This window comes from Hylobates moloch, unplaced genomic scaffold, assembly GCF_009828535.3.
Source record: "Hylobates moloch isolate HMO894 unplaced genomic scaffold, HMol_V3 SCAFFOLD_6, whole genome shotgun sequence".
In the NCBI taxonomy this organism is placed as follows: Eukaryota; Metazoa; Chordata; class Mammalia; order Primates; family Hylobatidae; genus Hylobates; species Hylobates moloch.
Window position 1 is genome coordinate 8,698,922 of NW_026652281.1, and position 26,466 is coordinate 8,725,387.

General features: G+C 52.0%; 2 protein-coding genes across 2 annotated transcripts in view; one reads left to right on the forward strand and one right to left on the reverse strand.

The window, feature by feature from the left end:
• The window catches only part of CMIP (c-Maf inducing protein), a 267,662-nt gene extending 249,712 nt beyond the window's left edge, over positions 1–17,950 (reverse strand). Inside the window, exon 1 of the mRNA XM_032156342.2 lies at positions 17,217–17,950. Within this exon, the coding sequence (XP_032012233.1) occupies positions 17,217–17,516 (300 nt within the window). The 5' untranslated portion in view covers positions 17,517–17,950. The remainder of the gene's footprint in view (positions 1–17,216) is intronic.
• Positions 17,515–22,943, forward strand: LOC131383713 (collagen alpha-1(III) chain-like). Its single transcript, XM_058440266.1, has 5 exons — positions 17,515–17,633; positions 17,746–18,103; positions 18,196–18,970; positions 21,400–21,560; positions 22,848–22,943. Exons 1-4 carry the CDS (start codon positions 17,515–17,517, stop codon positions 21,555–21,557), a joined length of 1,410 nt encoding a protein of 469 aa, XP_058296249.1. The 3' UTR covers positions 21,558–21,560; positions 22,848–22,943.
• The last annotated feature ends 3,523 nt before the right edge of the window (positions 22,944–26,466 follow it).

Sequence of the window (26,466 nt, forward strand, 5' to 3'; positions counted from 1 at the left end):
TATCAGAGAGTAAAGAACTGCTCTAAATCTTAAAACAAACATTTTAGGGGCAAGAAGTGCCAACCTTGAAACTCCAGACTGGGATAAAAGAAAAAATATTTCACTATAACCAAGAAGACTAAACACAGCTCAAGCAAGTGCAGAAAACGCTGCAGGGACCAGCCCCACACTTCCCTGGCCAAAGGAGCAGAACTCTGAATAAAAACCTTGATCTTTGTACTTAATGAAACATTTTTTTTTAATCACTCACATGTTTATTTCTGTGCAAAGCTCTATTTCCTGCTGGAGAAGCGTCACTGACCCCCTAGCCTGGTTTATTACCCTGGAGAGGGAGGTGTCCATGAATCCCTAAGAATGCCGGTATTATGGATGCTAAAAAACACATAGTTGCTAAGTTTTATAAGCCCTGCTCTGTCTTACCATTTTGCCAGCCCAAGGATCCATAGCTTTCAGCACATTTTCAAAGGGAGTATGTCACTCCCAAATCGAGACCCAGTACCCCAGGACATCCATTCAGTAGGGAATATTCTGTCATTTTCATTTTTTGTGACCGTGACAAAGGACCCACTGACCATCCACCCAGATACAAGAATGGAAATGAGACCAGGAATGAAAGAAAAAATAAATCATTTCCCAAAGCAAGTCATGGGATGCAGAAATGGACCAAAATTTAAGTGGATATGACAGAAGAGAAGTAAAAGATAATGATGACAACACAGTTCCATGGGTTTCTGAGAACGAAAGAGGAAGAAAACTAGCCTCATCTTGATGAGGGCAGCCAGCTCCATGAGAACTGCCTATGCAGCTCACTGCAACATGCAATGCCTAGAACGCTGCCCAGCACACACTGCTGAAAGTTGGATAAATATACTATGTCATTTATTCTCACAATCCTGGGATGTAGGGATCGTAATTTCAGTTTCCAAGACAAGGGTCAGAGAAGTCATGTGATCTATCCAGAGTTACAAGCAACAAGAAGCATTGCTGGGATCTGAACCCAGATCCAGGCACTGCTTTGCAAACCCAGGTGCTTTCCTCTATACCACACTTTGTTTAACCCAAATTCATCTCTTAAGAACCAACACTCTGGTGTGGAAAAGGCTTCAAAATCCCATTGGCTCCTTTGAGGGTCATTTAACGACTCTGGGCCTTAAGTTCATAATCCATGCAGTGAAAGAAGCTGGGCTACATCAAGAATGGCAAATAGGGTCACCGTTGCATGCCAACAACAATTGATTATTAGTGGCTGTCTCTGAGCTCACTGGGAAGACTAATTACGCTAGGGTTGATTAGCAATGTCTACCATGGTCAAGGCAATGAGGAGTGGCAACACATGTGTCACTTATTTGCCATCCCAGAACTAGATGAACTTCCAACTTCTCTTCCAACTATGGCTGGCTCTGATTCTAATTATAAAAACAAAAAAAGGGGGAAAGGGCAAATGGAGAAGGAAAAATAGGCTAACATTTTCCAACACGGGCCATGGCTGAATTCAGTCAAGTCAATACTGTCTGCCCAGCCAGCCCCTCATGCTCCAGGCACACAGCCCTGCCACATGGGAGGAAATGGAAAACATCAGATCCACTGCCCACATACTCAACAAGACACACAATCCAAGCCAGAAGTTGCAGAACAATGGGTTTTGCCTGGCTTGGCCTTAGTTGTAAAACACCTCACCAGGAAGTGTGGTAACCTCGCATCTGGGTTCAAACCTGGGCAGGACCTCCTGCCCATCCTGAGCCTTCACAGACTACTCCAACTCTCTAAGCCTCAGTTTCCTTCATCATTGAAAAACTTCACGGAATTGTCCTAATGATCATATACAATAGGGCATCAAAGTTCTTCACAACAAGGCCACAGGGAGTAGGTAAAGAAATGGCCACTACCATCATCATCATCATCATCACCACCACCATTTTTCTTTGCAGGGGCAAATTTTCAGAAAAGAGTCCAAGTGCAAGAGATTCTTTTGTTTCTCCCACGTTCAGCATGATGCCCATTTGGTTGCTCTGAACTCTAAAGGGAAGAGGCTCTGAACACCACTCCATCTCCTCAAGCTCCTGGTGCATCAGCCAGGGTCCTGGGAGGAAACAGATGGCAGATGCAAAATGGTGCAATTTGAGGAAATTTTCACAAAAGGACAATATATTAAGGTGTGGGTGGCATACAGGGGAAGCACAAAAGATGGTTTTTCTACCTAGGGTGACCAGCCATCCAAGTGTGCCCAGGACTGAGGGGCTTCCTGGGCCACAGGACTTTCACTGCAAAAACCTGGGACAGTCCTGGCAAATCAGGACAGCAGTCACTTCATTTCTCCCCCCCGTGTATTTCTATCCCTGGGCCTGACAGTGCAGGGGAAGGAGCAGTTACAGAAAAACCTGGGTAGAGGGAGTGACATGACTGCAGGAGTGCCTGAGGGACGCCATCCACCCATGGCAACCCCGAAGGAAAAGGGCGGCGGGAAATAAATAGCCCACTCACCCCCCTCCCATCCTTCATCTCCCCCAGGCTCTCCGCTGGCCAGACCCACCCAGAGGGCAGGGGAGACAGAAAAGAATAGAGGGTGGGGTTTCCAAGGCAAAGGCTGGAAAGAATAGAACATGGGCCCAGAGGCAAAGAAAGACAAACAGGCCCTGTGTTGACTCTGGGGTGGTCAGGGGAGCCAGACCTCACCTCTCAGAGGCTCCATGGTGAGGCCTTGTGGGGACTCAGTGCCCCTAGCCCTCACACAACAGGAAGGGAAGGAACTTCCCTTCCCCACTGGAGGGGACACTGGGATGTAGCCAAAGTCCCCTTGGTCCATGGGTTTGCTTTGTGGCATTCAAAGGTGAGCCCAGCAGGGCTTGGAGGAAGAAGACCCCTTCAGCTGGCAGCTGGCAAGGCCACTCCTCAGAGTGGGAAAGGCTGAGACAATTCCCCAAAGAAGCAGCAGCTTCCTGGACTTGGTCTAAAGCAGGTGCTCTGTCACTGCAGACCCGAGTGGGGGATCAAAGGCAGGGCCTGCTCGGGGTGGAGGTCTATAAAATCCAGAGAGCACACCCCTGGAATTGCTACGCAGTTTCCCCCACGGGTGTGCTCAGACCGGAGGCCACCAGTCAGAGGCAGTGCATGCGTCAGGGGCAATATCGTTTAGAAAATAAAAGCGACTTTCAATTCTGTTTTTAAATCATATTTTCCGAGATCAAAATCTTATTTCCCAAGCACTGCTGCTGAAAGCTGAGGTGAAAACCACCAATAATATCTTAATCCTCCCAACAGCGGGTTTCCATCTTGCTTGGGTTGGGAGCTTGGTGGCTGGGGTTAGGACGGGGGCTGAGAGCCCATTCCAAATAATGGTGCCTGAGGTCACGGAGCAGGGTCACGGTGCAGAATCACAGCGCGGGGTCACAGCACAGGGCCACGGGCGCACCCGAGAGGAGCTTCCCTTGACTCCAAGGTCACCAGAGGGTTTCCAAGAAAACTGTGAGACTTTCCTGTCCCTTCACAGCCTGGGGTGCCAAGGTCCCCCACCATGCAACAAAAGACACACAAAGGCCTTTACTGACATCGGGTATTCCCGGAGAAACGGACCCAAACCCTGCCTTCAAGCTCACAGTCCTGCAGGAAGCAGGAAGGTATACAGGTGGCAAACCCAACACAAGAGAAGCGGTAGCCACAGTAATGACAGTGATGGTGACGGTGACGGTAACGGTGACGGTGACAGTGATGGTGACGGTGATGGTGACAGTGATGGTGATAGTGATGGTGACGGTGATGGTGACAGTGATGGTGACGGTGACAGTGGAGATGACACTGATGGTAGCGGTCATGATGATGATGGTAGTAAACACCTGTTGAGCATATGCCTCTACTAAGTACTTTCCATGTATTCTCTCCTTTATTCTCAGAATTCCATGTATTCTCCCCTTTATCCTGGGGAGCGGCTACTCTTATATGCCCAGCTTTCAGAAGAGGAAACTGAGAGCTAGATCACACCACTGGTTAAATGGCCTCATATGAAATGTGTCGATCAAAAAGTCTGGCAGCCCTCCTAGTCACCCTGCCCGATCAGTGTCCTGTTTTAGGGAAGGACTGACCTGGGCAGGCAGCGGCTTTAACGCCTCCACCTCCCTGCAAGACGTAATGGGGAAACAGTGTGCAGGTTTCAAAGTGGAGGCAGGGAGTTTCCTTCTCCCTGATCCCCTTCAAGCAAAGCTTCCCAGAATGGCTGAGCAGGGAGGGCCCTACACAGGAGCACCCAGTGGAGGCCAGCAGGACTGAGATCACCTGGGATCCCCTCGCCTAGTCATGCCCCCAGCCAGGGCTGTGCTGGCCCAGAGAGGGTGCCCTGCTTACCACCGAGGGCATCAGAAGAACCCGAGACTGCTCGTCTTTGCAATGCTCCCTGACCCCTACCCCTTCACCAAGCCTGCGGGTAGAACCTGCATGCCAACTCCAGAACCTTGCTTTTTAATAGCTTTCCAGGTGATGGGGTTCAGCTACAAAAAGGAGAGGGACCCACTGCCCAGCTGTGGATGGGTCTGGGGTCAAACAGATGAAGGGCTTTTTAGAAGAGGTGAGAAGCCAGGGTCCCTATACCCTCTACTCCCCACTCCCTAATCTCCCCCAGAAACCTGATTCAATTCAGACAGGGCAAAAGAAGCAGGTTTTGAAGTCATTTCTCCTTATACCAAAACTTTCTAATGCTAATTTCTCCCTCTCTCTCTCTCTTATTGGCATGATGTAATTCCCCTTTTCAACAACCCAGATCTCTGAAGTCCTGAGTCATCAGGGCGAAGGCAGGGACAGCGAGGGGGAGGTCAGTTAGGAGGGATCAAAGGTAGGGGGGAGCTTGCCAACGCCCAGGCCAGCCGGGATTTCCTTCTGGGGGCCTGGGGTGCCGTGGCCCACCGGCTCTTGGCCCCACACCATGCCAGACACGGGGACAGGGCTCCTAAGGCCCCCACATTTTTTTTCAGACCTCCTCTGGGCCAGTTCTGAAGAGACGAGGTGGCTGTGGGACGGTGCAGGAGTTCCCAGCTCTGTCACATGCCAGCCTGGGCAGCCCCTGCCTGCTCCAGAAAATGGGACCTCACAAGGTACGTGTGGTGATTAAATGAATGAACATAGCAGTTCTCAGCCAGGGGCAATGTGGCCCCCCGGGGACATATGGCAGAGCCTGCTTGTTACATGTCACGGGTTGTTACAACTGTGGGGAGCAGTGGGCCAGCATCTGGTAGGTGGAGGCTAACCTAGAATAAAGGCTCCTCCTGCTCCCTGTGTACCTATGTCACACGCACTCATTTAGGAGAAAGCGTAGATGGCTCCACCCCACATGGTTAATACGGGTGATTTCCAGGTGGTGGGATTCTGGGAGGATTTTTTTTCTTCTTGATTTTATAAGATTGTCATCATCCCTGGATGATGGCTTCAGTTTTGCTTTTACAAGAGAGGGGAGGTAAATGTGGAGTGGAGAAGGCAAGAGGCAAAGGCGCCCAGCTGGGGTGGTGCTGCGCCACAGGGGAACAAGCCCTGGTTCCCACTGGGGAAGCCAGCCCTGGAAAACCACTGACTGGAGCGGGGGTTGGAGGGGTTCCAAGCAGAAAGAAGCAGCGTGTGCCAAAGGTCAGAGGCATGGGGAAGCTGAGGCCAGAAGCCAGAAAGGGCGGGAGGCTCGCTCCACAGTAGACTGAACTTCGTGCTCACTGTGGTCAAGTCCTCACCACTGGCTGTGACAGAGGGCTCTGCAGGGTCAGGTGGTCTCAGGTGAGGAGGCTGAAGTGACTACCCCAGGTTCAACGAGGGCAGGTGAGAAGCGATCCTTTGCCATGGCTCCTCCAGAGATGGGTCTGCAGGAAGCTGGCCCAGGAAGCTCCCGGAAGGGGCCCCAGTGCAGTCAGGGTAGACCCTTCTGCTCTGTCCACACGCTCCCTCTTCTACAAGGCCCTCCTCTCAGCTCACAGCCAGCCTGGCCACTTTGGGCCTTTCTGACATTTTGCTTTGCAGCCCCAAAACTCTGCTCACCAGCCACATGCAGTGATACTGTGGAGCCAGACAGTCTGAGGTCAAATCCTGGCTCCATAATTACAAGCTGGGTAAGTAGGAACCTCTCCTCTCTGGGCCTCAGTTTGCTCATCTGTATAAGGGGGACAATGACAGCACCACCTCGAAGGGGCATCGTGAGGATTAGATGAGTGTTCCTCTGCACAAAGGGCTCAAGTAGTGTCTGGCATACAATAGGTGCCGGGTAAGTGTTCGCTATCCTTATTGTTGCCTTGCTGGTGATTCGGCCCTTGCTGCCAGGGTTCCTGTGCTCACACCCCACCAAGGACTTGTGGTGACATCTGGAGGCCACTGGCTCTGGAGTTAGGCTGCCTGGGTTCCAGCTGTGTAACCTTAAACTCTTGAGGTCTCCATTTCCCCTGCTAACGCCTCGTGGGGCTGATGAGAGGACGAAATGCACACATGCCTAAAGGTCTGAGAAAGACTGGAGGAAATGATCACGATTATCCCGCAGTCCCCTCCACTCACCTTGGACATGACTATCATCTGGCTCTGGGCTCTGTCTGGCCATGCTGGGACTCCCCGAGCTCAGTCACCACCAGCCTGCTGGGACGGTTCGAGCTCTTCCATTTTCCCACCCTGAAGCAAGCCTCAGTCACAGGGTCGTGAAACATGAACCAACCGGAGCCACAAAGAGATGTCAACAAGTCATCATTCCCCTTTCCAACGGGCAGCCCTGCCCCCGTAACCCACCAGCTGAGACCCCACTGCACTTCCCCCCCTGCAGACAAGAGGCACAGCGCCACTCCTGCGTCGCCTACAAGGTGCCCAACTATGTCCCTGGCCCTGAGCTCCAGCCTGATGGGATCACCTTTGAGACAGCACAGGCCTAGGCTGGGCCTTCCCACCAGGCCTCCCTGAAGGGGAAGATTCAAGAAAGGGGCCCTGTGAGCCACAGCTCAGGCCTGGGATTTGGAGTAGCGGGGGTCTCTGGCGCAAACCCCACCAGGAGCTCGCCAGGCTGAGCCCAGCAGCCTGACGCCATTACCGTCACTCTTCACAGGCCACGGGGGTGGGCTCGGAATCCTAGGGCATGTGTCCACACCGAGAAAGGCTGTCTGCACCATGGCTGGGCCATGTGTTGGAGACACCATGCGTGCAATCCCCTGCACACCTTCCTTCAGTACGGACAGAGCCCTGCAGCAGGGGAGTGGTACAACTCGCTTTTATGTAGAAGGCCAGAGGCCCGTGGGGTTACAAGGAAGCAGAGGGGTAGAGATCTGAGCTTGCGCCTCCCTCTCCGTGGGTCCCTCTCCCCTTCCAATAGGACGGACCTCCCAACTAGGCAAGCCGTTCGTTCATTCATTCATCCAAATGATGTCCGCTGAGAGGCAGGGCCTCAGCGTCCCCATCAGTAAAATGGAGACAGTAACAGTATCTTACTGGGTTGTAGGGATCACTGATAAAACCTGCATAGCATAGCCCCTGGCAAGAGGAAACACACTAATCACACATGAGTGGCCGCTGCACGGTCACTACTATGACTAACTGCCTGGTCCTGGCGACTCGGAGATCCCTGCACTCCTAAGCCTTCCAATCTGTGACATCCTGGGCTCCCGGCTGGCCGGCCAGTCCTCAGTCTCTCTGCATCGTAAAGCACCACCCGCCCCAGGGTGCATGGGTTCATCCAGCATTAATCACCCCACACTGGTAGACTCTGCTCTACGAGGTGAACCCACCTCTGTCTTTAATTCCTATGCTGTCTTACAGCACCCACCCCATAAAAACTGCACAGACCCCCGGAATGTGCCCAGCCACTCTGGCCTGTCCCTTTGCTCACTGTTCCCTCTGCTCATTCCCACCTCCGACCTGCCACCCTCATCTCCATCAGTCTCCATCCAGATGCCTGTCTCCTACAAAGAAGTCCTTCCTGAAAGTCCCACCCCCATGATGGCATCCCTTCCTCCATCCAAACACAGGACAAGACATAAACCTCTCTAAGCAATGTGCTTTGTTCTATGGTATATCATAATTGTAATACCCCCATTTAACTATGAGTCCCTTGGGAGGGAAAAGTATGTCTGACTTTTCAAGTGCCAGGCCTGAGAGCATTCACTGTGCAGGCACAGTGCCCCAGAACACTCAACTTGCACAAATAATATCTGGTGTTCAAGTTATACACCTAATGCTTACCCTTTACGAATACTTGGCATTCAATTTCCCACATCGGTTCCCTTAACTTTTTTGACAAAATCACAAATGAATGTCCGCCAACCTTGGCAAACACTAAACTGAGCTCACTTATTTCTACCTAAGATGTTTCTGCAGGAGGCTGAAATAGTTTCATGTGCATCTAACAGGTGCATATACATTGACGGACCCACACAGACCCGGGGTCAGACCTGGCTTTGACACTAAACTCTACTTCCTCCCAGCTCTCTTTATCTGAGACTCCATGAGAGCATCTGTAAAATGGGAATAAACACCTACGCCACAGGATTGTTGTGAAAATTAAATGAGCACTGTGCCCGGCACACAGTAGGGATACAATAAATATCGTTGCAACCAGGAATATATGGGTCCATCTCTTACAACAAATTGGCTTACCCTACTTTATTCCCCACCAGAGAAGACTGCAAGCTTGGCCGACCTGCCACCAACCTCAAACCCAGGAACCAGATGAGACCACGGTCATGTGAATTTCCTTTCTAGGGAGGCAGCTCTGCTCTTGGCACCCTGGAGACCTCAAGGTCTGCTGCTGCATCCCAAGGATGCTGCGGTGGGAGCAGTCATCGCTTCCATGCTCTCCTCTTCCTCTCGGACGCACGTGTAACCCATGTTCCCCAATCGTCCCCTGCACTCGGTGTGGCCGAATGTCTGAGTTCCGGCCAACCAAGCGGCCAGACCTACAAACGACTTGGCTGTGGTGGTCATTCTTTCCCCATCCCCCTGACAATGAAGGACCTAGGGAAGAGCAGAACCATTTCACAAGAAAAAGAGGGGACACAACCCTCGGGAGACCCCTGCAGGACTGCAAGAACTGGACTGCACAAAGCCACCCAGATGCCAGGGCTGCATGTTACGGCAGCTAGCCTGCCTGGCGAACACACAGCCCCTTCCATACCCATGGCTCCCCTTCCCTGTGGAGCCTCGCACCTGTGTGTGTGGTGGTAAACAGGGTCACCTAGTCCACACAGGGAGCCAACATGTGAGGGAGGAGAGCCAGGCCTGGGTCTGCTCAGACTGTATGCTCCAATTTTCAGATATTCTGGACCTCTAAGGAAACTGGCACTGGCCCAGGACACCCGGAGAAGCTAGCAGAAGTCCCGGTGTGGTCTTCCCTCTCCAAATGACCCCACCTGAGCTGGATGCAGCCAGCCCAGCCCAAGGGAAGCACCCAGATGCCTGTCTGATTCCACACACTCAACTCCTATATCCACCAGGGACCAGGCGATCCAGACCATGTGCTTCCCTCCAAAGAGAGTTCACCCAGCACAATCAGTTTAGTCGCTCTGTCCACCCTACCATTTCTGACAGTAGCTTGAAAGCAGTAGAGCCACGAACAAAGGATGCCATGGGAAGGCAGGAGTCTGGGTTTGAATCCCAGGCGGGCTGCTGAGCCAGCTGCAAGGGTCTTTGGGCCACACACTTCCCCTCACTCCTTCCTGGCTGGCAAAACCAGAGGTGAATCAGAGCACTAGTGTGTTCTAGATCCTAGGATCCTTAGAGTGTAGTTATGGACAAAGGGAGCTGCGTTTTCAAAGTTCTGTTGGGCTTTGTCATTTAAGAATCTCTTAACGCACTGCTACAGGGCTATTCTTCACTATTTATTGGGAGGCAGCCAGGTTTGCAAAAAACAAACAAAAAACAAAAAAGGAAAAAACACACAACAGAAGCAACAGAACGGAAGCTTTATGGGGCAAGGAGCTGCCTGTGTATCCCGCACCTCGCACATTCTACATACTCATTAATTTTTTAAACAGATTATAACAGCTCCACAGAGCAGGGGGAAGGAAATTGACAATCATAGAGCATGTACCAGGTGCAAGCCACTTTACCGGGCGATTTCTACAGATGATCTCCTGCCTCAGGGCCTTTGCAATTGCTGTTCCCTCTACCTGGAACGCTCTTCCCCCAGAAGTCCTATCACCCCCTTTCCTGACCACTATGTACAAAGCAGCCCACCACTCGCCCCACCCTGCTTGCTTTTCTCCACAATCCCTGTCATCGGATTTTATAATTACTTGCTCTTAACTTAGTTGTTTGTCCACTCCCACCAACACAGGCTCCACGAGGGCAGGCTCTTGTTTTCTTCCGAGGGCCTAGAAAGGTGACACTTATCTGCTGAATGGAGGCATGAAAGCACCGCCAAACCTCACCTCACTTACCCTGACATCAATGCTAAGAGGAAGTCTCTCTGATCCTCGCTTTACAGATAAGGACACAGGCTAGGGGGCCTGCCCAAGGTCACCACCTGGGACATTGCAGAGGCAGGATTCAAGCTCCCCTGTCTGATTTCAAAGTCCAGGTCCTCACTCCCCTACTCCACCGGGTCTGCGGTGTTCTCCCTGTGGCCTCACTGCACACCCCAAATGCCAGGACGAGTGCTGTGCACATGGAAGGGGTAACGAAACGGCTACTGAAGTCAGGAACCAATTTCAGCACCAGAAATATTTTCTCTGCCGTCTCCTTTGCCTCAATACACACAGCAAACACCTCCCCCACACGCACGTCTCATCACCCTTCGGTTAGGGCTCTGCTGATGTAAGCGAAGCTTCCTTTCAAAATGCGCACAGTCTCCCTCAGTGCCTGTTGAATACACTGGTTGGTTCATCACCAGAGCCAGGAGCAAGGAAGAGAAATTCTCACTTCCTCTCTTTCTCCAACATGGGGCTGGGTGGCCTAGCTTCCATCCTGGGGAAAGCAGGAAGCCGGGAACAAAAAGCAATGCCCTCAGGTGGAGCTGCACAGACCCTTGTCCTGTGGGTGGAAGTCAGCGTGTCTTTGTCAGAGCCCCCTGGTCACCTGTGTTCCTTCAGTTACAGGGAAGATGAAGTGGCCAGACCCTCTGAGGGGGATCCCTGGTTGGTGACCTTTCACCAGAACAAAGCATGACTCCAGGTAGCAATAACTCCAGGAAACACTGCCCTTCCCTCTTCAAAAGGAGGCTCAGCTCCCCCATCCCAAAGAATTAAGCAAAAGAACATCAAAATAGAGACAACTCCATTTAGTAAAAATAGAAAATGTTTTCTTCCAAGGAACAAGAGCGTATTAGTCTGTTTCCATGCTGCTGATAAAGACATACCTGAGACTGGGCAATTTACAAAAGAAGGAGGTTTAACGGACTCACAGTTCCACGTGGCTGGGGAGACCTTACAACCACGGTGGAAGGCAAAAGGCACGTCTTACATGGTGGCAGACAAGAGGAGAATGAGAGAGCCAGGCCAAAGGGGTTTCCCCTCATAAAACCATCAGATCTCGTGAGACTTATTCACTACCAAGAGAACAGTATGGGGGAAAGCGCCCCCATGAGTCAATTATCTCCCACTGGGGCCCTCCCACAATACAAGGGAATTATGGGAGCTACAACTCAAGATGAGATTTAAGTGGGAACACATCCAAACCATATCAAACAGGCTGGGACTAACCTCAATGCCCATCAACAGGGGAGGATCTACCTACATTACTGTGATACACTTCTGTGACAGAACACTATGCAGCAATGAAAAAGAATAAGGCAGCTGCACACGCATGGAGGGTCTCCAAAATATTCTGTCCAGTGAAGAATCATGGTAGACAGCTGTGTGTATGCATGTCCAGATACACAAGAAATGAGCAGCAGTGTTTGCCTCCAAGGAGGGCCACTAGGGGCTGTGTGGGCGTCGAGTAAGGGAAGCTTCATTTTGCATTACATACCTTGTTACACTAATCAAATCTACCTGATGCATACATGAATATTTCAATTTTTGTAATTTATTTTAAGGAACTAGACTGTGCCCCCTAAGGAATTTTTCTTAAACTGCTGGCAAGAATTTCATTGCCTTCCTACCTATGAGACCTGCTAAATACCCCTAACTTTCCCCAATGCACTACTCATCTCAGGGAACTCTCTGGAGGCCACCCATTTTTAGGTAACAATAATCCCTTCCATTTGTGCAGAAAGTCATGAAGCTTTTTCAGGGCAATTAGCAAAACAGGAATTGGAATCCTGGTCACTATATACTGACTATAGTAGTAGGTGCTTATCTATCCTCTCCAATCCTTACAGCAACCCTAGACATGAGGTGCTGTCCCTAAGGATGGAGGAAAAACAGGCCCAGCAAGGGAAAACAAAACACCAAAAGTCACACAGCCAGGAAACTGCACCCTCCAAATCCAGATCCAGCGCCATGAGAACGCAAAACCCAAATCTATTCTGCCCCACAGCGGAGATGCCCCATATCAGGCTGCCTCACTTAATCTCATGTATTCCTTTGATCAAAGGTGTAAGCTGACCCCCTGCAATGTCCATGCCAACAAAACACCAATCGGGTACCCTCAAGACGAGTCAGGCCTGGCTGGCAGCAGTTGAGGTGCCCTGGGACAGCTCTGCCTTCTACCAGGTCCCCCTGAGCCCTGCCCAGGACAGTGCCCCAGAAATGCCCTCTCTCACTGCCCAGGGAGACACTAAGGAGGAGGCAGGGCCGCCACACCAGTCAATCTCTGGGCCAAGCAGCCCAAGCCAGCAGCAACTGCCACCTCTGTCACCCACTTGCAGGAAAGCTCAGCCACATGCAGTGAAATTCCTTCTACCTGGACTGGCATGATGTTGCCATGGCCGGAACAGGCATCTCAGATTGCACCAGGCAAATGGGAGCATCAAAATTTACTCCTTCCTTAAAATGCACTTACTTATTACAGCCTGGGAAAGGCAGACCACGTTTGCAATTTACAGAGAATTTTGACTTTTTCTCCTCTCTGTCTCAGCCCTTCCCCTCCACCACCTCCAATCAGACAAGTTGTCTCCGAAACAATTTTGATACACTCCAAAATCCTCCTATGACAAATGGCATGGAAAGGGGGGAAAACAATCTCTGTGTTTACTGCCACGAAAAACATCAAATAAATTAAAGGCAGGCTAGGCACATGGGGGGAAGGGGGGTATGTGACAAAAGTGAAAAACCAATTAACAATTAACATGCGTGCATGTGAACACAGATGAGTTCTGGTGGGATATGTGACTACCCTGGAGGACCCAGATTTCAATTCGTAAGTAGAAACCAAGCCATGTGGATGTGTAACTCTTAGCTCAGCAAGTGACACACAGTAGGCGTGCAGTAAGCCTGTGCTAAACAAAGTTCGAGTTCAGACAACAGCTGCTCCCCACCAAAAAAACACCAGACTAAAGAAACCGATGAGAATTAAGGTGGTTTCTCCTTTTCCATCCATAACAAGAAGTCCGGAAACACTGCAATCAAACAGCAGAGTGGTGAAAATTTAAAAACAAGCCACTGATGAATTATGGCTTGAGAATAAAGAACACTACTGTCACCTGTGCCCCGAGCCCTGAATAAAGGACTTTCTGAGTGGACCCACCATTCTGAAATACCGTGTGCCACACTGTCTTAAAAGTAAGATGAAATAAAAGGTAGGCAGCTTATTTGTACTTCTGTGGTGCAGAAGAAACAAAGCCTACAGACAAAGCCCTCTGCCCACAGACAAACATGTCTAGCAGGTGATCAAATTCAACCCACAGACGAGAACAGCAAAATGGATTCTGGTCCTGCCGAACCCGGCCGCTTATTCAGAACCCCTGGCTGCCCTGGCTGTCATTTACAACCAACACGACCATCACCAGCCATGAAGAGCCAGTGAGGCCCAGGGACTGGGAAGTTTGGGTACAAAGAGGGAATAGGGCACCACATTCAGGCCACAGCCTGGGCAGACAGGCCCTTCCCCACAAAGGTGCAGTCCTGGGTCCCCCAGGGAGGGGGCCCTGGCCTCCCTATCTCCCCTCCCAAGTCAGCTGTCGCCTATCTGCTTCCTCCTTTGTTTACGAGCATTTCGGATCCAAAGTCTCCAAGCACAGGGTGCATCAGACCTGGCGGCCGTCATAAGCCACATTAGGCACGCTGTTGGCTCTGCAAGGATTTAATCAGTAACTGGCCCAGGAGACCAGGGCAGGGCAAGCTCCGACCTGATCCCACAGGAGGCAAAGTTTACAGGCAGGCTGGGTGGGTGAGGCTGCTGGCTCCACCGGTAAGACAACCTGGAGGGCTATCAGGTCCCTTGGACCCCAGACTAAAAGGTGTACCTAGCTGGTGTCACCCAGCAGGTGGGACTGGGAGCCCCAGTATGCCTGCATCCCAGCCTGATGCAGATGTGCTCCTGGAAGCCTGGTCTTAAATCTCTCAGATTCAGTTAATTGGATCAATGGAGACACACTGCAGAAGGTTTGGGCAAAAAAGAGTATTTGGTTTGTTTATTGGTTTGAATCCCTATCAATCACTCTGGGTCTTGTTCCTGAAGCCCACACAATTAACCAGATAATTACCAGATGATTCTGAGTTGGGCTGTGCAGACGGCTTAAAATATGGATGACTGACATTCCAAGTAAGGATATGACTCTATAGGAAACAAACTTGGAATATCGGGAGCTCAGGGCTGGGCCAGGGGCTGCTGCGAAGCCACAGGACTGCAAAGGGTTTTTGTTCTAGGGAACTGCACTCAAATTCACCTTTGTTTCATTTGGGCTCATATTTCTCAATAGAGTGCTTGGGCCGCACTATGAAACGCAGACAGATTACATAATGTCCAGGCCTCAGGGAAACCCCACAGGGGCTCCGCTGCTTCCCCGAGAGCCTGGACACCAACCAGGTGTCTCATGATGGAACAAGAGCCCTGGTGGCAGTCCCAACCTCACCTCTCCCCGGGAGGCCAGCGCTCCAGCCAGGCCGGCCCTCACAGCCCCACCTCCAGGCTCACAGGCCCTGAGGCAAGGCCCCCTGGAGCCCACCAGAGGGCAAGGGTAAGACTTAAGGACACCCCCTGCCTGCAGTGCTTGGTGACGAAAGGAAAGGCAGCGGAAAAGGGATTATGCCAGTCCCTCGGACACTTCCTTATAGTTCCTCTTGCCACATTTCCTAACACCAGAGCATGGCTCTGCCAAGAGGAATCTTGCTCCATGGATAAGCCTCAGTCCCCAGTACTAGACAGGTGCTTTCCGGAGAGGCCCACGCTACCGATGGTGCCACCCACCTGGGCTGGCCAAGGTGAGCAAGGGGCCTCTGGCTATTCATGTCTTTCTTCCTTCCCTCTTTCTCTCAGATATACCTCCTGAGCAATCGGAGGTAAGTGGCGAGCCATTAGCCTCGAGAGCTGGCTTTCCATAAACTGAGGACGGTAGCAGCGGGACACTCACTCCTGGCTTCCTCCCAGGAGGAGAAGGGGCTCCTCCTGGCCTTCCCATGGCAGGTCACTGTTCCTTCTAACCATTTTCCTACCCCACCACCACCAACCCTTCATTTTGTGGACTGTAAGAGAAAAAAAAAAAAAAAAAAGCCCGATAAGTCCCCCTGAGCCAGGTGAAAATTCTGAAGCCAGATCTGGGATCTCCGGAATCCAGGCAGGGGGCACCGCGGTCACCAGTTCCTCCCCACATCAGAAACACTCTGTACTGGCAAATTTTCGGAGGCTCTCTCCCCCTCCATCCATTGGAAAGCCAAATGCTGCGGCCTGTGGCGCGGGACGGGTTTGAGAACATGCACCAGCCCGACCGGGGACTGGGCCGCCTCCCCGCGACCAGCAATCCTCCCTGAAAAAGGAGTCTTTGCAGATATTGCACCAACGTGCCCACAGGAAAGAGAAAATAGGTGCTCTAAGCATGTCGGACCCCAAATTCAGAATAAAAGTCCTCGAGGGCTGCAATGCTCTGGGGTGGGGGGTGGGAGACTGGTTCAAGGAGAAGGATTCTTCAGCTAACTTTTCCCCCCTCCCCATTCCTTGGGGCATGTGTCATGGCCTGTGACACACCGCCAAGTGAACATGGATGCCAGGGAAATGTCTACACACGCTACACGTTTGTGACATGCCATGTAAGCGACACCCTATTTCCTGGCTGGGTTTTCTTGGCACAGGTGTGGGCAGGCAGTGGATTCGGCCCCCTCCCACTGCGCTTAGTAAACAGGATCACGGTGGCCCCAGGGAGGAGTGTGCATTCTGGGGAAGACAAGCTACCCCTCCAATGAGGATGGGACCCCCACGGCAAGGCTCAGGCCCAAGCCACAGCCGGTATTTGAAACTGTCCTTGTTTCAAAACACAAAGCATCCTGTTCAGGCTCCTACCCGCCACCCCTACTCTCCCCTCGACTCCACCACAGCTGTCTTTCCCCACGTACGAAGAAGGCCACCATTTGCAGATCTGATTTCAGAAACAGATCAATGGTTTTTCCTCTCCGACTCATCCAGCTGACCCAGTCCTACCCGTGTATTAAAAAACAATAACAAAATTAAACCTCCAGCAACAAAACACACACGTATACACACACTCTACAGACAATGCCGGACCAGGGCTCCACCAAGCAGCTTCTAGGCTAGAACTCGACCACCGCTGGGTCCTGAGATATTCCAGGACCACTGCCCCCTCCCCCTCCACTTCCAACCTCTCAATGTGCGAATGAGATTTTCAGAAAGGGAAGCACCCCGTTCTGCCTGCCAGCCCTGGCAGGAAAGAGAATAAAGGACGGGTAAACCAAACAGAGGAACTGGCTTCTGGAAATTCTTTGGGTTTGGGGGTTTGGAGGTTTTGTTGTGTTGTTGGTTTTTTTTTTTTTAATTTGAGGGGTGGTATTTTGTTTTCCCCTCCCCCACCCCTCAGATCCAGATGGGCCAGGGGCTTCCAGAGAGAACCCCCACCACCATCAGGGCCCAGTGTCGGGTCCATCCTCGAGTCCCAGCCACCAGAAACACAAGAGCTGGGGACAGAAGGTCCCCAGACACCCAGCCTGGCGGTGGGCCAAGTCTCCAGCATTTTAAGGGTCTCTCCCGAGCCCGGTCGGCTGGTTTGGGCTTCAGACTCCAAAATCGAGCCCCGCGAGCAGGCCAGGAGCGAGACGCCCTGGTTCTCCCCGTTCCCCCGGCACCCCCCACCTCCCCCCAGGCCCTTGGGCTCCAGGTGCAGCACCAGGGGGCAGCCAGGGAGGGCGCATCTCGGGCCCCGAGGGGAGGCGGGGGTGCAGCCGCGCAGAGCCACTCACCGTGGCGGACGCCAGGCTGTTGTCGGCCAGCGTTAGGTGGTGCGGCTCCCAGCGCCTCAGGAATTTCGAGGTGAGGATCTTGCTGAGAAAGGTCCGCGGGTGCCGGATGACACAGACCTGAATGTCGCCCTCCTGCAGCAGTTTGTACCTCATCCCGTTGCAAAGCAGAAGAGCCCGGCGGCAGGGCACGGCGCCCATCTTCGTGCCCTCGGGGGCCGACACGTCGCCCCCCAGCAGCGGCTTGGTCTCCTCGATCTGCCGGGGGTCGCCGCCGCCGCCCGAGCTACTGGTCACATCCATGGCCGCGCCGGGGGACGGGGCTGGGGGCGGGGAAAGGGGGCTGTCCTGGGCTGCTGGGGCGGCGGGGCCCCCGGATACGGCGGCCCGCACCCCCCCACCCCCCGGGAAGGTGGGGGGGTGTGGGGCTGGGGGCGCCCGCAGGGGAGGGGGCGCTGCCCGCGGGGGGCGGCGCGTGCGGCGAGCTGGGCCGGCCTCGGCGCTTCCTGCGGGGCTCCGGGCTTCCTCCTAGCTCGTCGGGTGCATGCTCGCGGCGGCTGACCGGGCTCGGCGGGCGGCGGGGAGGGGCTGGGCAGGCCGAAGGCGGGCCGGGGCCAGGCGCGGAGGGCGGGCGCCGGGGTGGGGGCGGCGGGGTGGGGGCGGGCGTGTCTCGGGGCCCCGCGCCGCCGCGCTCGTGTGTACGGAGCGTGTGTCCGCGCGGCCGTCCGGGCGAGAGTGGCCGCGGGCGGGGCGGGCCGCGCGCTGGGCTCGCGGAGCCCGGGGCGCCCGCGCGATTGGTCCCCGCAGGGTCATGTGCCCGCCCCTCTGACGTCAATGGCGGCAACGGCGGCGGCCGCGGCGGCTTTGGCCTCTCGCGGGCGGAGTCCGCGGTCCGGGCGGGGTCGCAGCCCACGGCGGGGAGGCGCGGCCCGACGGGAGGGGCAGCCCCTGGGGAGGGGGCTGAGGCGGGCGAGCCCCGCAGGGCCCCGGCCCGCCCCGCCCGGAATGTGGGGAGGGGGCGGGGCGCGGGGGCGGGGCGCGTGACGTCACACCAGCCGCGCCCCCGCGGGTGCCCGGGCTGGAGCCCAGCCCTACTGCTCGAGCGAGTGGGCCCGCGCCTCGCCCACCCCCGCCGCCCCCGGGCCGGACTCGGACGGGTAAAGAAGGGTACCCGAGGGCCGGGGGCTGGGTGGAAGGACGGGGACTGGATCCCTCGACCCCTGACGCCCCCTCCGCGGTCCAGGCTGCCCAGCTGGCTGGCCAGATGGGGCCGTGGGACGGGGACGCCTCCCCGACTGAAAGTGTCCCCACGGTGATCCGGAGGATGAGCCCACCCTGCCCTGTCTCTCACTGCGGGACCCGGCCGGCCTCGAACCCTGGCCTTTGGTGTCTGCTGGCTTTGGCCTTGGGGGTCCTCAAACCTTCTGGGGAGAGGGACGGTCCCCCCATCCCCCTTCTTTCTTCTGCTCCTGGAGACAGAGCCTCTTCTAGGAACCCAATTAAAGCCACCTCAACCTACACAGCCACCCCTCTTGTGCGCACCCCAGTAGCTCCCCCTGCTTTACCTTCCCTGGGACCCCACCTGGCCATTTTATCTGAGTTCACAGGCCCAGCACCAGCCCACGAGAGAACCATACTCAATTCTCTTGTGACCCGGGGCATCAGGAACTGCAGCCTGGATGCGAAAAGCTCCCCTTCTGCCATCACAGGCAGCCAGCACCTAAGGCAACCTAGCAAATGCTCAGCTCCTCAGCCAGGTATTCTTACCTCCACGTGCTCCTGCAGCTAATAACGTTAAAACCCTAGATTTTTGCCTTTTTAAGTGAAGGTGCCTCTGTAGTGAACACATGAATGTGTGCAGCGTGTGTTGAACTGTGCCGTGAACACTGAGGAATATCCACAGCATCTGTGCCGTTGGTGGAAATTATTCACACCCCCTCTCCCCAAAACAGGCAGCATGAAGGTGCCCCCCAGAGGACCCTCTCGCTGAGCCTGGCCAGGGTTTCAGGCAGGGGGTGAAAGGCAGGTCCCAGGCTGCATCCCTCACCAAAGAAGACTCACATCCAGCTTGCCCAGGAGATGCCTCCTGGGGAAGGCACAATTAGATTAGAAATTTAGAAATTCATTAGCTCCCCACAATTTGCTGCCATTTCCTTCAAGTTTTGAGCTTGAACAGCCTTGAGAAAACCACCAAGCATGAAGGGGCAAGCCTTAGATATGTGGGTGTTGGGGGGTGGTTGCGGCCAAGAAACCCCCCAGTCCATTAAGGGGGTGGGATTAGATCCTTTGTTCAAATTTGTTCATTGAGCTCCTGCTGTATGCTGGTCACAGGCCAGGCACTAGGGTATTAATAGTAATGACTATAATAACCACAGTGGCCAGAGACTTCCTATGTGCTAAGAATTTTGTACGCACACATCATTTTCTTCTCACACCCTATGACATAGGTGCTGTCCTCATCCTCAGCCACAAAACATGGAGGTCAGAGTCCAGAACAATAACAGACATTATGCTTGATGCTCCAGGAACAGAAAGGGGGATGTCTAACGCAGTGTGGGGGACCAGGGTACTCTAAGAGTTCTTTAGGAATCAACTAAAGAAGGGGATAGGTGCTCCAGGAAGAGGAAATGGCTCCTACCAGGGCAAAGAGATGGGAGGATGCTCAGTTATTCAGGAAACTGAAATCACTTGCCATGGAGTGCAAGGTCCCTGGAGGAGGTGGAGCAGAGACGTAGGCAGTGAGCAAGCAGCGCCCTGAAATGCAAGCCCAGGAACTAGAGCAGTGGGGAGACACCACAGGGGCCATGCAAAGGAGTGACTTGTACATGGCTTCTTCAAAAGTCTGCAGCGTGGCACGGATGAGCATTGCAGCGGAGAAACCTAGAGGCAAGGCGGCCGGTGAGGAAACTGTCATGCCCACCTCCCCCCACAGAAGGAAGCAACAAGGGCTAGCACAAAGTCACTGGGTGGAGTGGCCCAGTGGCAAGCAAAGCAGCCGCTGTCCACTTCGGGGACATCCATGGACACGCCTCTACCCATACAGGGCACAAAACTCCAGTAGAAGGAGCAGATTTAGCAGGATGCAAATCCCTGATATATTCCAAGACCGTTCCAGACATCCTCAATGCAGCGCAGTACAGTGGTTGATTTGTAAACATTAAGTAGGACATACCGTGATAATAACGACTGGTACCCAAACGCCAGATACTATGCTGGAGGCCTTACGTATTTGTTCTCATTTATTCCTCCCCACCAGCCTAGGAGGTAGGAACTATTACCATCCCCATCTTAAGAGTGAGGAACTTGAGTCTCAGACAGGGTCAGACAACTATCAGGATCCAGCCGAGGTTTGAACCTCAGATTGTGTTCGACCTCAAATTCCATGTGCTTCCCACTCCTCTGGGAATTTAGGAAGACATTACAAATGTCTATCTGTGTAATGTTGTCCTGAGCAGGCATTCAGGAAGAAAGTATTGAATTCAATCAATGTCATCTTTAAATAGCAGTATTTCTTGAATATAGTTTCAAATCAGTGAAATGGAGCCCCCAAGACACTGCAAAGAAAGTTCCTGAGGGCAGAAGCCAGAAGCGCCTGTCTGGCAACAGCACTAGCTCAGTGCCTGGACAAAGCTGGGGTGCAGCAAATACACAGTGATTGATTGTCAAAAACATACTCCTTGGTGATTAGCAAAGGTCCAGCCACAGGATCGGGTCAGTAAGTTGCGGGGGATGAGCTGGGATGGCGTTAGTACTCAGTCTGTGACAGTGTGACAGTCGAGTCCACAGCCTCCTGGACTGGGACTTGGCTAACTCATTGCAGAGCCCCTCCACCTTCCACTAACCCAGGCTCCCAACCTAGAAAGGAATCTGAATCCAGCCATCAGATTCCATCAGAGCACCATCCCTGGAGCTCCCCAAATTATAGGAGACACAAGCCCGTCGAGCTCCCGTGGATGGACCATGTACCCGAGTTGTGCTCAGTGCCCTGGAACTCCAGACCCTCCAAAGAATGATCCGAGCCTCTAAGAGTCTCCCTTTCCAACACTGAACTTGAGAAGCTTACGGAGTAGCAGGAAGGGCACGGTGGTTCACGCACCCTTCACTCCCCTTGGGTTCTCGCAGGCTCGTTCACTAACCAAAGGCCAGTTCACCAGACAAACCTGTCATTTTCTGCATTCTTTGCTAGCGGTGTGTCCTGGTTTGAGCCAGGTTCCAAAGGATGACGTCTGCCCTCACCTGAACTACCACTTTCGTTCAACAGCCCACTGTGGGGTCACCCCGGGCCACACTGGTGGAGGACTCCCTCAGTCAAGCTCGGTGCTGGGAGCTGGGATGTCATACTGAATGGTAAAGTGCATTCATGGGCACAGTCTCAACTCAAGTTCTCTGAGGTGTCCCCTGTAGCTAACTCACAAGGGAAAGACACACCCGCTACCCCGGCTGCCATTAAGGAATTTGATGAGGTGGCAAAGTCCCTGTTGGGGAGGAGAGCAACGGAGCTGAGGGGCAGCCTAGGAGAGGTTGAGCTGAGGCGCCTTCCAGCAGCCACACCTGTAAGTGGATGTTCCCCCTGCTCCCATGAGGGCAACATTTTATGTGCTATGGATCTGTAGTACCCAACACCGTCCCTGGCCCTCAAGTAGGTACTATTGAGGCAACTATCAGGATCCAGCCGAGGCAATTAGCACCTATCAGTGCTAATAAACAGGTGTTTAATGGAATCAGAAGAAAGAATGAATGAAGTGGGCAAAGTAAATGCATCATGATTATCTGTTGAATGGCTGGATCTAGCTTGGACGTCAGTGTCCTAACCCCTGAGCTACATGACCCTGCTTCATTTATTCTTTCTTTTATTTGATTCCATTAAACATCTGTTTATTAGCACCTGTTTGAGGTCCAGGGCCGGTGTTGGGTACTACAGATCCATTGCACACAAAATGCTGCCCTCATGGGAGCTCAGCAACTATTGTCATGGGGGGTCAGCAACTATAGTCAAGGGACCAGATTCAGCCCATGGACTCGAAAGCCTAAAATATTCACTCTCTGGCCCCTTTTCAGAAAAAGTTTGACAACCCCTACAATAGACATAAATAACTTCAGGAAGAGAGATACCGGCAAAATGTACTAAAATAATTAGGTAATTATGAGTTGTATTACCTTTTTAAAAATATTATTCATTTAATTGTAACTTTACATAACTTAATCTTTTTTTTAACTGGCTGTTTAACAACCAGCGGTCTCCAGTGGAGATCCACTCCAGCCTCTGCACAGCTCTCTCTCCTTGCCCCACCCCACCATGAAATGGTGCACAAACGCCAATGCACTGCACTGTACCCTCCAAGCGGGAAGGGTTCATTCTGGTTTTGCTCACCACTGTATCTAGGGTCGTGTTCAATAGTCAGCCTGCTGAAAAAAGGGAAGCTTGATCTATAAAGTTTGACAATTTCCCTGGTGCAAATACAACCATGGCCAATTGTTATACAAGCTACCAACATGTGTCCTTGGACATGGAGTTAGGAAGACATGCACCCCACGGCAGAGTTTCCACCACAGAGATACAATACACCAGCAAGGGGTCAGATTCAGCCCACGGACTGCAAAGCCTAAAATATTCACTCTCTGGCCCCTTTACAGAAAAAGTTTGGCGACCGCTACAATCGACATAAATAACTTCAAGAAGAGAGATACCGGCAAAATGTAGTAAAATAATTAGGAAGTGATGAGTTGTATTACGTTTTAAAAATATTATTTAATTGTAACTTTACGTGACTTAATTTTTTTTTACTGGCTGTTTGACAACCAGCTTGCAAAATTTCTGAAAAATTAACAATCAGCTGTCATGAGCCATTACAGGTCGGCTTCAGGACACCGCTGCTTGTTTCTCCAGGGCATGGCACAAAGTAAATGCACCATGATTATCTGTTGAATAGCTGGATCTAGCTGAGATGCCAACGTCCTAACTCCTGAGCTACATTACCCTGCTTCATTCTTTCTTTTATTTGATTCCATTAAACACCTGCTTATTAGCACCGATTTGAGTGGCAGGGACTTTGCTGGATACTACAGATCCATCACACATATGATGCTGCCCTCATGGGAGCTCACAGCCACGTGGGAAAGCCAGACACCCTCACAAAAAATCATCACAACCGCCCCCCAAAAAAAGTATGCCAAGAAATAAACAAACTCTCTGCTCTTTCGCTTACCAGCTGTATATGTCTTTGATTGATTTACTGTCAAGTGGAGTCGTCATAGTACCTTCCTCCCAGTTCTCAGAAATTCAGTGAGATGATCAAGCCGAGCCCAGAGTAAGCACTTGCAATAGTGTTAGCTATTTCACATCACCACCGTTATTTCAGAACCGGTATTGGCAAGACCCTGGCAATGGGCCCTCCATCTAGACCACCTCTCTGAATCTTTCCCACTCGCCTAGCAACTGGGTGTAGACACTCTAGACACAGCATCTCTGCAGGATTGGAAGCAGGGTTTCGAACTTGGGCGCTACTCACATTTGGGATGGATGACACTTTGTGGCAGGCAGCTGTCCTGTGCAGTCTGACATATTCCGCACCATCCCTGGCCTCTACCTGTTGGATGCTAGGAGCATCCGCAAGTCATAGCAACCAAAAATTTCTCCAGACCTTGGAGCTGGGACTACAGGTGTCCGCCACCATGCCTGGCTAATTTTTTTTTTTTTTGTATTTTTTAGTAGAGACGGGTTTTCACCGTGTTAGCCAGAACGGTCTCGATCTCCTGACCTCGTGATCAGCCCGCCTCGGCCTCCCAAAGTGCTGGGATTACAGGCGTGAGCCACCGCGCCCGCCTTTGTCACCTAGGAGGCAAAATCGCCCCTGGTTTCAAGGAAGAGGTTTATTTCTCCCTCTCAGCTGGCAGAGGATGCTGTGGTGTCAGCCACCTCCTCATCAGTCGTCCTGTGGGTCACAGTCTCGGGGAGATCATATTGTCCACACTCGTGCCCTGACACGTTCCTCCTTAGATGCCACTTACGGGGTCTAGCAGCAAACTCGCTCCTAGCCAACTTTATCAGACCGTCAAGGAACATATGGCCCCATAGGATGGCATGAGATGCAATTTGTATTAAGTCATGGTTTTGGAGTCTGTTTAATGGCGTGAGGCTGCGTGTGTAATAAAATGTCAGAAACCAAAAGCAGGCAAAAAATTGTTCCTAAGCAGTCTCAATTTCCTAGCTACCCATGACACTGTTGCTTTCGGGGATTCTTCAGAATCTGAATACTCTGTCTCAAAATTACATCAGTCAGGAGAGCATTCCTGAACCTCATTTATAACAGGCATCAGGTACTAGCGTAAGGGAACAGACACTCCGTACTGATGGCATTTAATGTGCTGATCAAATAATAAAATGTGCTCATTCTCCCGGTGTAAAAAGAGGAGTTGTGTTTTGTGAAGTTGGTGAACGTCCTCCTCCCTCTTCTGGGCTGATGTGAAGCCAGCCCATTCTCTAGCTCCAGCAGTGGGAAGGGAGGAGAGGGGAATGTGATTCACGTTCAGCCGCCTGTGATGCTGGGGAGCCGAATGATAGCTCCCCACCCTCTCTGCTTACAGGCGATGAGGCAGGGCAACAAGGGAACATGAAGTGCCAGCCTCTCCCCCTTCCCTTCTCACTGTCACCAAATAAATAAGTCTGGAGTTGCTAAGAAAGTACTACAGAGGACTCAGTGCTTTCCCAGAACTAATATTTCTTACAATCAATTGATTGATTGCTTTTCCTACATACACCAAAACAATAGTGGTTATCTCCAGAGAGATGGGATTATGGGCAACTCTTTGTCCTATTTATTTGTTTAGAGACAAGAGTCTCACTCTGTTGCCCAGGCTGGAGTGCAGTAACGTGATCTCAACTCACTGCAATCTCCACCTCCCAGGTTCAAGAGATTCTGCTGCCTCAGCCTCCCGAATAGCTGGGATTACCGACACCCGCTACCACACCCAGCTACTTTTTGTATTTTTAGTAGAGATGAGGTTTCACCATGTTGGCCAGACTGGTCTCAAACTCCTGACCTCAAATGATCTACCCACCTCGGTCTCCCAAACTGCTAGGATAACAGATGTAAGCCACTGCGCCCAGCCTCTTTTCCCTTTGAAATCAAGGTTATTTTTGTTTGGTTTGGTTTTGGGGGACTTTTTTGAGACAGTCTTACTCTGTTGCCCAGGCTGGTGATATAGCAAAACTCTGTCTGCAGTGGTGTGATCATGGCTCACTTCAGCCTCTACCTCCTGGGCCCAATCAATCCTCCCACCTCAGCCTCCCAAGGAGCTGGGACTGCAGGGACACACCACCACACCTGGCTAATTTTTTATTTTTTATTTTGTGTTTTCGTAGAAACAGGGCCTCAATATGTTATCCTGGTTGGACCCAAACTCCTAGGCTCAAGCAGTCCTCCACCTGAGCCTCCCAAAGTGCTGAGATTATAGGTGTGAGCCTACCACACCCAGCCAAATCAACGTTACTGGAGTATACTTTGCATATAATAAGCTTCATGCATTTGGCCAGGCACAGTGGCTCATGCCTGTAATCCTAGCACTTTGGGAGGCTGATGTAGGAAGATTGCTTGAACCCAGGAGATCATGACCAGCCTGGGCAATGTAGTGAGACCCCATCTCTACCCCCCCCAAAAAAGCACCCATTTTAAAAGAACAGATTGACAAGTTTTGACACATATATACACACCTGTGACCACCACCTCAATCAAGACATGGACCTGGAACTTTCCCACAGACTCAAAAAATATCTTCTGCTCCTTTGTAGTTGATCGCTGTCACCCACTGCCAGCCCCAGGCAATCCTCGATCTGCCCTCTGTCACTGTAGATAGTTTTACCCTTTGTTGAATGTCACATACATAATATCAAAAAGTATGCATTCCTTTTCTTCTGACTTCTTTGGCTCGGTATAGAAGGATTTGCGATTCATCCACATTGGTGATTGTATCGTTGTCTGTTCCGTTTTGTTGCTGACTAATATATCCATGACACAGATATCCCTCTTATGAGTAAGTTTTGTTTTCAATTCATTTTAATTTTTTTAATGCCATTTATTTTTAAAGAAACTCACAGAGACTTCATGAAGAGCTCAAATGCCAGGCTGCCGTTGACTCGTGGACATGGGGCATGGCTACACAGAATGGAAGGCCATGGATCATATTTTTAAAAATAAAAAACACTGTGGGGTGGGGCACAGTGGCTCACGCCTATAATCCTAGTACTTTGGGAGGC

Coding starts and splice junctions, on each gene's coding strand:
- LOC131383713 (XM_058440266.1), top strand. CDS start 17,515: ATGGCCGCGCCGGGGGACGGGGCTGGGGGCGGGGAAAGGGGGCTGTCC. Junction 17,634..17,745: donor CCCCCCGGGAAGGTGGGGGG/GTGTGGGGCTGG, acceptor GCTTCCTCCTAG/CTCGTCGGGTGCATGCTCGC. Junction 18,971..21,399: donor ATGCTCAGCTCCTCAGCCAG/GTATTCTTACCT, acceptor ATTCTTTGCTAG/CGGTGTGTCCTGGTTTGAGC.